At 35.6% G+C, this 11,487-nt stretch overlaps 1 protein-coding gene and 1 pseudogene across 1 annotated transcript in view; one reads left to right on the top strand and one right to left on the bottom strand.

The window, feature by feature from the left end:
* FRZB (frizzled-related protein) overlaps positions 1 to 11,487 on the top strand; it is a 52,018-nt gene that overhangs the window by 24,283 nt on the left and 16,248 nt on the right. Inside the window, exon 2 of the mRNA XM_006864026.1 lies at positions 863 to 910. Coding sequence (XP_006864088.1) covers positions 863 to 910 — 48 coding nt within the window. The remainder of the gene's footprint in view (positions 1 to 862; positions 911 to 11,487) is intronic.
* On the bottom strand, positions 4,274 to 4,948 carry LOC102831486 (annotated as a pseudogene).

Here is an 11,487-nt window from a genome sequence, read left to right as displayed (position 1 = left end):
TCTTGGTCCAGGTATAGATTTCTCAGAAGTGTCAATAAGAAAATATCGGCAGGAGCAGTAGCTCTCAGCATGGTATTTTGTTGTCACTTTGTGTTAGTTATTAGAGTCTTTATTATATTCTTTCCCGGTATTTATGGGTTCATGAAAAGATTAAATTGCAATTTCTAATTATAGTCATTTCTATTAATTACACTGTCTTTAAATAATCTCTGGTTGGTAGGTTTCCTCTCTGTTGAAGAACTGTTTAGTCTTTAGTTATCAAAGGGCATAAGACTACTTTATGGATGCTTTCTTTAGGCACTAAGGTTTTAAATGTATAACAGTATTATGATTCATTTATTGAAGAGACATGTTTGATGCTTTTAGTCATCAAATCACTAGTGTTTGGTGAGTGCCTAATAATTGTGTCTACATTTATTTGTTCTATACTTGTTTCATTCCCCCTCCCCCCGATTACTATTTTCCATTTCATGACGTCTTCTGGTATATTTGAATGTATTACATTTATATTCGCAGATAGCCTCAGGAGATAATGTTTTTATCATGAAACAACACTATTCACAACTTTCATGAAACTAAAAAACGTAGTTGATCAATAAATCCTGAAATTCTATACACAGATGATGAAGATTTTAAAAGACTATCATTTTCCACATAGACAAAAGAATTAATTTTATCCTTATTGACCAACAAATGATAGTGTGCCAAACTCAGAACATGAATCAGAATCTATTTCCTTTTAGACGCCTGGGTTCTTAGCCAAATCAAACTTGTGATGGAATTAAGTTTTTATATGGGGGTGCTTGAAATAACAGAATAATAGATATGTTCTTGTTCTCTGTCTTCTATCACATGCTTTCAGATTTTCCTATGGATTCCAGTAATGGAAACTGTCGAGGGGCAAACAGTGGTGAGTATATCATTATCTTCCTGATTTTTGCTTTGGGTTAAATTAGATTTTGATATAACCTAGCTCCTTTAGTCTTATTTGGGGACATTTATAACCTACATTTTAAGGTAAACTTAAATGAATATTTATTTATATTAATTTTATTAATTAACATATAGTAATGACCTTTTCTTTTGCTGTACAGTTTTATGAATTTGAGCACATGTATAGATTTATGTAACCATTATCATTTGTTTACTCATTTGCCACTTGCTCATCCGTTTTACCACTATGGACACTTGGAATGTTTTCAATTCTGGGTAGTCTTGAAGAGTGCACTGTAAACTTTTTTTCTGACAAACAACAACATTATGTTTTAAGTAAATTCTTATACATTGTATAGTTGAGCCATGCTTTATTATTTTTGCTGTTGCTTTGTATTCATTCTACCAATTAATTTTTTTTCCTTTGGATTGGTGTTGTGCCCAGTTACACTGAAGGAAATTATTGGAATGTTTGTAATTAAAGCTACATTTATTTGTTCTATGCTTGTTTCATTCCCCCCCCCACCCCATTACTATTTCTCGTTTCATGACTTCTTCTAGTATATTTGAATGTATTACATTTGTATCCGCAGATAGCCTCAGGAGATAATGTTTTACTCTTTTTTTCTTTTAACTATCACATATGTTCTAAATAACTGAAGAGGAGAAAAATAGCCTATTATGAAGGGGATTCAAAATGTTAGTGGAAGTTTCCATTATCTTTTCATTCTTTTTGTCCATCTTTTTTTGAAGCTCTCTTATATATTTACCCAGATGTTTATCATTTTCATTTTTCTTTATTCATTCCAAATGATCTGGTATCATTTTCCTTCTGTCTGAAGAACTTCTTTTTGCATTTCTTTTAGACAAGTTCCTTTGGAACAAATTCTCTGTTTCCTCCATCTGGAAATGTCTCCATTATATCTAAGTCCTAAAGGATATTTTCTCTGGATATATAATTGGGTTAACAATTCATTCAGTATATTACAATGTTGTGCTTACTTTTGGCTTCCATGGTTTCTAATGTAAAATCTTCAGTCATCCAAATCTTTGTTTTCCTGTATGTATTGTTTCTGTTTTCGCTGGTTGTTTTCAAAAAATTTCTTTTAGTTTTTAGCAGTTAGATTGTGATGTGTCTGGGGATTTAGTTCTTTGGATTTCTTATGTTATGGTTATCCGTGCTTTTTGAGTCTATAAATTTATATCTTTGCCAAATTTTGGAAACTTTCCGGCATTGTTTCTTCAAACATTTATTTTTGTAGCCCACTCTTTCTCTTGAACTTCTAGGACTACGATGATATCTACATGACATCTTTTGATATTGTCCCATAGGTCTTAAGAACCTGTGTTCATTTTTCCTCTTCAAATGTTTATTTCTCTCTCTTATTTTTATTAGATCATTTTTTTCCAATCTGTTTTCAAGTTCATTATTCAATTAAGTTCAAGTTCATTGATGATTTTCTCATCTCCATTCTGCTCTTAAGTCTATCCAGTGACTTTTAAATTTTAGTTAGTATATGTTTCCATTTCAAATTTTCCATTTGGTTCTTTATATCTTCTGGTTTTTCATTGAGACTTTCAAAGGTTTATATCCTTACTTGATGGAGCATTTTAATAGTAGCAGCTATAAATCACTATCAGATAATTTTAACATCTGAATCATTTAACTATCTTTTCATATATAAGTCCACATTTTCCTAGTTCTTCATATGTTGAGTAATTTTGGATATTATAAATATTTCATTTTGAATATTATAAGACTTTGAATCCTATTGAAAATCCTATGAAGACTATTGATATTTTTGTTTTAGCAAGAATCAACACAGGAGGATTGGAGCTACAGATTCTGACCAACCTCTGTGGGTTATTGTTTTAATATCAATTTCATTTCCAAAGCCTTTGCAGATATATACATGTGTGCACCACCCAGTGGCCAATATGGGACCAGAGCAACGGTCTGTTCTGCTGTTCAGTTTTCAAAATCTATGGTATACTGTTCAGTGTCAGATCCACACATGCCCAACTCAGGCATGATGCCAGCAGTTCATAGACAACTATGGAATTGCTTCTCCAAGCTTCTCTCTTTGTAAACTCTCTGGTACTTTTCCGTTTCCTGGGATTCTGCTTTTAGGTTTTTTGACCCCAAAGCTGGGACTTTGTTTATTGTACTCTGTCATGCATTCCCTATAATTGCTCCTTGGTGTCAGTCCAAGTGGAAGGAGGACACATGGAGAGAAAATGCAGTGGGATTTTCCCCTACTCTCCTGATTCCTCAGTCCTGAGGGCTTCACTTGCTTCTACTTTTGCTGCTGCTTTTGGAAAAGAAGGAAGTGCTAGAGACTACTTTTCACACTTTTTGAGTCAGAACTAGAGGGTTTCTCCAGGCGACTCTGTTTCCCTGGATGCCCATTCCCAGGTTATGTTGAGTCCAGGCTGGGAATCCCAGAGGTGGAAAATGGTAGACTCACCACTATCGTCAGTTTGATGATTCTGTTCTTCCCTAGTCTGCCTGTTAATATTTACCTTCTGCAGTCCTTGAGGGGCTGTTTCATTAATTCTTCTCAGCTTTTCTAGCTGTATTCAGTGGGAGAGACTCGATTGTTGTTGCTGTTGTTCAGTGCTGTCAAGTTAGTTCTGACACACAGAGACCCTGTGTAGGATTTCCTGCTTATTCCATCTTAACATACAAACTTAAAAAAAAATGGTTTATGAATTTATTTTGTGGGGGGAAATCACCTAATAATAGTAACTTTAATTTGCCATATTTACCATCATTAGGGTTTATTGGTTTTGAAGTACAGGTTCCCTAAATTCAGGGTATAATGCCAAAATCTTTGTTTTTAAACTACTTTCTCTCAAACTCTTCTGTGTCTTATCACTAAATGGAAATATACATTTAAAAAATTCGAAGATGTGCATCCATGACAAATCCTCAGTTTAGACAATGTTAGGAGCTACTTGTGTCTGATAAAGAAAGTACATGCATACTTAGTCCTGCTTGACTTAATCAGGACATTCATGTAGTAACACAGAACAAATCAGTCAAATCAAGACAGTGGTTTGTATTGAGCCTTTTAGACTATAACATGAGATAAAACAAAAATCAAATCTGTTGAATGATATTTTACAGTTGTAGTAAAATATTTTAGACTTCAAGGATTTATAATGAAATTACATTCCTCAAAGTTGAGCATCAAGTAAACAGGATTTACTGAAACTCCTTGAATTTACTAGTTGATTCCTCCCTCAAACACAAAAGTAACCAGTTCTAATTAGTTACATAAATTTCTTCAAGTTCAAACCGACCTTGTCTTTAGACTTTGCTTGAACTATTGCCATTTCAATCAATATCCACTAATTCTGTTTCAACAATGAGTTTTGCATTTGGTGGAATTGTGGCATCAGGCTCTCCTTTCTTTCCATAAGCCCATTCTGGTTTAATCTCTAGTCGAGCCTTGTCTCCCTTACACATAGCCAAGAGTGCTTCATCCCAACCTCTGATGACTTTGCCAACTCCAACCTTTAAACTTAAGGGTTTGGCAATTTTCTTCTTCTTGGAACCTGTTTGAATATTAGTATCAAAAACAGTTCCGTGCTGAAGTATTCCTGTGTACCAACAGTGAAAAACATCTCCCTTTTTGGGAAAGTTGGTTTTGTCTCCCTTTTTAAGAACAGATTTTGTATATTTTGGTGAACACTCTTCAAGAGCCTCTTCAGACTTAGTTTCTTTAGGTTTGTCATCATTAATCTTCACATTTTTCACCTGCTCTGACACCTTACTTATACTTCCAGTACCTTTGAAATGCTTAGTTTCAAAAAGATGGTTATAGGCTGTAACCAAATGGTCCATGTTAGCTGTTTTGGTCACATTTTTAATATTTCCTAGTAGCTTATGTTCTGCAAGAAACGAGTCTGAACTGTGTTCCTGCAGACACTTGATAATGTCCTTCTGGGGCAGCTGTTCGCTGCACAGTTGTTCCACAGTCCACGCCCAATGTGGAACGTTCACCGCCATCTTCCCCCACTGCCTCAGCTCTACTCTTAATATACAAGCTTTTAAATGAACTCTGACAGGCATGCACAAAGTGCACAATCATAAATATACAGCTGAATGTATTTTCAAAAGTAGCCACTCTCATGTAACCACAACACATATTGAAATATATACCATTATCAGTACTCCAGAAGCCTCCCTTGTACTTCAAGTCCTTTCCCCCAAAGATGACTACTAACAGGCATTTTCATATCTATAGATTAATTTTATCTGACATCAACTTTATATCGATGGAAAACTACAATGTTGTGTATGCGTGTTTATATGGCTTTTTTGTTCTTTATTATGCTGTATATAGTTTTTCATTCTCATTGCTATATTCTAATATATGAAGACACTACATTTACTCAGTCTAATAATGTTCATGGATATTTGGATTGCTTCTAGTTTTGATACTACATTTGTTTTTATAAAGATGTCATTATGGTGGTGGTTGTGTGCTGTGGAGTCAGTTCAAGGATGTTACTATAAGTACAATTAATTACTATGGACTTGTATTTCATTTTCTTTTAGTAATTTCCACTGATTTGGGCCACTTGTTGTTGTTTTGTGCTGTTGAGTTGGTTCCAACTCATAGTAACCCTGGATAGGGTTCCGAGGAGCAGCTGGGGAGCTTGAACCACGGATCTTTCAGTTCAAACCGACTTTGCTGTTCAGCACATTAATCTGCAGCACCACACCAGGATTCCCCAGTATGGCCTGATTTTTCTAGGTGTCTTATATGCAGAAGCTGAACATTTATGATTATGTAAGATAACTTGAAACATTGATTTTGATTAATTTGGGACAATTTTCACTGTTGATTTCCTCTGAATCTTATCAAGGTATCATGTGTTTGACCCATGGCAATGTCTACCAAAGGTGCCCCAACAAAACCTTATCTTTTTAAAAACTTAAGTGAATTTAAATGATTTATTTACAGTTATTTTGTTATCTTCTGTGACAGTGTTCTTTAGTGTCACATATCACTTGGAAATCATTGGTGTCTAGTAATGGTGCTATTTTAAGGACTATTCCAAGGTCAGCATTTCAAGCTCACCAGCTGCTCCTTGAAAACCCTGTCCAGGGTTGCTATGGGTCAGAACCAACTCAGTGGCACTTAACAACAACTCACTATTGTGTTTGACAAAGTTAAACAAAAAGTTCATGTATTTAGTAGTATAATTTGTGAGTCAAAATATCTGGTCAAATGCATGCATTCACTATCAGTTTGTCCAAAAACTACATTAGACTATATAATATTTATATGTGTCAAAAAGAGAAGAGGGCATAAACAATAGTATAAACAATATAAAAAAATAGTTCAGTGTATGAAACTCCCTATAATGAATGTAATGTTCCTTGGTTCAGAGTTGACTGATCCTCTTTAATGAATATTTTCCTGGTGTAATGGCAGTGATGAAAGCAAGCAATCAGAAAACCAAAGCTCATTATGCTTGTGAAAAAACAAACACACTAACATATTCATATGTACCAAAAGGAACTATATAATTTGTTCACACTCCAAATGTTATACTTGGGGATAATATAACAGCTGAGGTTGGTCATAATAAAGCAGGAAATGAGGAAGACACACAAAAATATATAGTCTCCCTTTCAAGCATGTCAAGCTGTTTCTTTCTGGAATTTAGAAAATAAATTATATCCCTCTAGCTAATTTATCCTTTGTCTCAAAGTTCAGTAATGCTAATAGGGAGCAGTAAGTCAGAAAGGGAGCTTAACAATTTCATTTCCTTTGTTTTTTGGAAAAAATGATTCTGAGACACTTAAAGTTTATGAGTATGTTTTGCAAACCCACTATCATCATAGCGAGTAGATACTTTCCAGTTTCCCCAGCATGGCACATGGAGAAATACAATTTTAGTTCTATTTCACCAAATCACAGCCTTGTCAAATCAGTACCGAAAATTAAGGTAGCTATTCAATGTGCCAATGAAAGGTACATTTTAATTAAAGTATTTCCAAAAAATAATTTACCTTCTGTTCTCTGTTTTGATTGTGACCAGATTATAAGCTTTTACTTTGAAGAAGTACAATTTCTATAAAGAGGAGATGTATTTGGTAAAAATTGATGCTAATAAATGGTATGGATGTGACCAAGATACTGTACTTCTATGGGTCTGCTTCCTGATATCAAATCAGATTGTATTGACCTCTGAGATCCCTTCTGCTATTTCTTCAAATTAGGGAAGTATTAACAGTGTACCCTAGTGTAAATCAGATACTCTCCCAGAGTTTTCACTAACCTCTTCCTGACCCTACTTCAAAGATTTTCCAGAGACTGTCCTCTGGGTGGCTAAGTGGCAGCTGCTGCGTAATTGGAGATTCCTGGTTGCATGTGGCTGCCAGGCCTGCTCGGCCACCCCCTTTTTTATTAGGATGGTCTATCCCAGCTTGGGTGGTATAGACACTTTCTCTTTCCTTTCCCAATTCGTTTTTCTCCCTTTTGGCCCTCTACCAATTTTGGGAATTAATTCAGGTTTATTTTTGGCGTTAAAGTTTACTGTCTTTAGAAGTTAAATTCACTTGTGTCAACTTCTAACCTGCTTTTTAAGAAAATTAAGATAAATTAATTATAAAAATAATTTTTTATAATTACATATAAAGTAGCTACAATTAGTATTTTTCATTACTTTAGAGCATTTTGACAATTTTGACCAGTTCTCTTTTTTAATCATTCTTCTCCCTGATATATTATACAAATTGTTCTAATTCTCTTCTTGTGCCTCAGTTGTGGGTACTCCCCCAAGGCTGTGTGCCTTGCTTTGGTTCTTTTTTCCTTAGGAGTATTTCTTCTTACTAGAGTTCATCTAGCTACATAGGTTTAATCATTACCTTTGTGAATCTAGTTCTGATAGTTCCCCCAGGTAGAGTACCAAGTTTCTCCCCAATAAATACTTCTACCTCCTGGTGTGGTGTGCAGGATAATGCACTGGACTGCAAGGTCTGTTTGAACCACAAGGTCGGCAGTTCAAATCCACCAGCTGCTCCCTGGAAATCCTATGCAGGCACTTAACAAAAACAAATCTATTTGTACTCCAAATTCAACATACAAGTAGTTAATAACTAAAGTTATCTTGTTGTTGCTGTTGTTATGTGTTATGGAGTTGGTTCCGACTCATAGCGACACTGTACAGGGTTTCCGAGGCTGGAAATCTTTACGGGAGCAAAAAGCCTCATCTTTCTCCCGCGGAATAGCTGGTAGTTTCGAACTGCTGACCTTGCGGCTCATAGCCCGATTTGTAACCACTAAGCTACCAGAGCTATCTTAATTATTAAAAGCTTCTCTGGGCAACTTTCTTATTGTATGACACCATTACATACCAAACAAGATTATAAAACTTCATAGTTTATTAATTTATCCATTAAAAACTTAATGAATACCTGCTGAGTATCAAACATACAAGGAGCTCTGGTAGCATCGTGGTTACAAGTTGGGCTGCTAACCTTAAGGTCAGCAGTTCAAACTACCAGACATTCCACAGGAGAAAGATGAAGCTTTCTTCTCCCATAAAGATTTACAGCCTCAGAAACCCTGTTCAATGTCACTATGAGTCGGAACCAATTGCATAGCACACTACCACCATCAAATATACTATATGCAAAGATCATGAAATGAAAAAGTGTGAGCAGTTGACTGGAATTAGCCTTTGTCTACACTTTTTTGTATTCTATTTGCTTGGCATTACATTGATCGATAACCTTCTATGATGTCACAAAAGAAAAGAACCAAAATTGCATCACCTTTTTTCTGGATTTTGTGTATCTTGAATAATTCTTGGATCTAGAAACACCATGAAACACAGTTTATTTAAATTTTTCCAATGACATAAATCTTAAAGGAAGAAATCAAATTCCATTTTCTTCTTATTATAATTTTACATACTTTAATCTTAAGCAATTCCCTTTACAAAGTACAAATTACTATGAACTGAGGTCTTTATTAAAATATTTGAGGTTTGCTTTTATAGGTAAATTGAGCAAATGCTACTTTTGCTCTTTAATACCTTATAATATTGCCTAGGTTTACCAGTCAGCCTCAGTACATTTTTCACATACTGATCTAATCCAAAATAAAAGTGAATATGACATTCTTTGCCCTATATTGTTTGTCCTGTTGTATATAGGGTCATTATGAGTCACATCAATGATGTCACCTAACAACAACAGCAGCAGCGATGTATATGTTCAGGAAATATTGTAAACACACGAACAGTTGCTAAGTAATGATACACTTCAATTTATGCAAAAAATGAAAGGAATGTCTTACATAAATTTTGTTCTGGTGGTACTTTATTGAGGTATAATTTGGCTACTGTAAAATGCACATATATTATGTGTATGCCACATTTGTTGTTGTTAGTGCCGTCGAGTCGGTTTCGACCCATAGCGACCCTGAACAGGGTTTCCGAGGCTGTAAATCTTTACGGGAGCAGATCACCTCATCTTTCCCCCATGGAGCAGCTGGTAGTTTTGAACTGCTGACCTTGCGGGTCGCAGCCCGATTCGTAACCACTACGCTACCAGAGCTCCTTAAACACTGACAAATGTGATACCCAAGTAACGATCACTCAGACTAAGATAAAGAACACATTCAGTCATCCAACCCATCCTGAGGCAGACACAATTCTGATTCGGATTACCATATGCTAGGGTGTAGGAGTCCTGGTGTGGTGCTGTGGGTTAATGCACTGGACTGCAAAGCTGTTTGAACTGCAAGGGCAGCAGTTCAAGCTCACCAGCTGCTCCTCAGAAACCCTATACAGGGTCGCTATGGGTCAGAAACAACTCGTTAGTACTAAGCAAAAAACAATGTTAGTGTGTGTGTTCCTCAGCTTCATGGAAATGGTGTCATGCTGCTGTTTGTTGTTGTTAAGTGTTGTTGAATTGGTTCTGACCCATAGGGTTTCCAAGGAGTAATTGGTGAGCTTGAACTGTTGACCTTGTAGTTCAAATTGACTTTGCAGTCCAGCGCAGTAACCCACAGCACCACACCAGGGCTCATAGGAATCATAGCCCATCCTTTTTGGTGGCTGGCTGCTATTGTGTACCATGGTTTTGAGATTTATTCACTTTGCTCCGTGTATCATTCTATTCTTTTAAAAATGCTTAATAGTACTTCATTGTATGAATGAATATAACATCAACACGATTTATAATTGTGTTCTGTTTTACATAGTTCCCCTAAAACTAAATGAAATAAATCTCAATTTTGTTTTTTTCTCTACAAAAAAATTTTAGTAAATTTTTGTTTGCTTCTTTAAATTTATAGATGCTTTTGTTAGAAAGTAGATATTAGATGATGTTTTTGTTGCGTAAGTTGCTATTGAAATGACAGAAAACAGCTTCAGACTTTTTTTGGTTTGTTCATACATTAATAATAATAATAACAAAAACAATTGCCTTTCAGTGAGTAGGTACTAAGGGCCAAATTTTGTTATTGTCCCTTGTGAATTAAGTCTTTAAACTCTTACAAAATACCCATTATACTAATATCCTGACAGAATTAGTATAGAAATGGGCTTTATGACTTGCCCAAGTCCAAACAACTAGGAAGGGATGGAACTGGGATTTAAACCCATGCACCTTTAATTCCTTTGCTGTACTCTTTAGCACTATAATGTTCATTTGAATGGCCATGTGTATGGTTATTTTGCTTACTAAGCTTGTTCCTTCAAATTTTGGATATGTATATGACAGTTCAAATACCCTCTCTACAGCAGAACAAAAATTAGCTTGTTGTACCAAAACTAAAATAGCAGAATTCATTATTCTAATTCCAAACTAGTCTAATTAGTGTAAATCCAAGCTAGAGAATTGAGCTTTCCTTATGAGATAGATCTCAGTGAAGCCATAAGACGAACTAATAATGGAGAACTTCTAGAAAAGATTACCAGCAGTCGTCTTCCCTGTGCCATCCTGTGACTGCACATCATCCTGTTGGTCTCGTGTCCAAGTCTTGGTCTCCCCTTTGATCCTGAATGGGGTGGTCCATTTTCACTGACTTCCTGGTATCTAAAATACCCTGACCTCCATTTTGTGCCTTGGAGATACAAGATGGAAACAGAAGCTTCTATTGCCTTGAGGGTGGGAGACCCTCTCCACAGACATCTTATACTCACTTCCCAAGATTAGTGACTACACAAGCTCAGTCCAATACCTGTCAGTTGCCACTGTAATTCTAATTCATTCTTCCCTAACACAGGCAGTGTCAGCTTACGGCGCTAAAAACACTTAAAAACGAAAACAAAGACAACCCAAAATCTATTTGGTTGACTTTGGTAGTCACCACAGTTCTTATGCGTCAGTAATTCATGGAATGCTGCCTTTCTTACTCATTTGATAGCCTTAGAATGAAGGATTAGGCATCTGAATGAATCTTGAATATTATTAAATGTAGCATTTATGGGGCATGATTTGTTAAGTACTGAAGTACACAAACTTTATATATAGGACCTCATTTAATGCACCCAGTATCTCTATAATAAGATACCATTTTT

This window comes from Chrysochloris asiatica, unplaced genomic scaffold (assembly GCF_000296735.1).
Source record: "Chrysochloris asiatica unplaced genomic scaffold, ChrAsi1.0 scaffold00059, whole genome shotgun sequence".
NCBI classification, from domain to species: domain Eukaryota; kingdom Metazoa; phylum Chordata; class Mammalia; order Afrosoricida; family Chrysochloridae; genus Chrysochloris; species Chrysochloris asiatica.
This window is presented reverse-complemented; position numbering and strand designations above follow the sequence as displayed.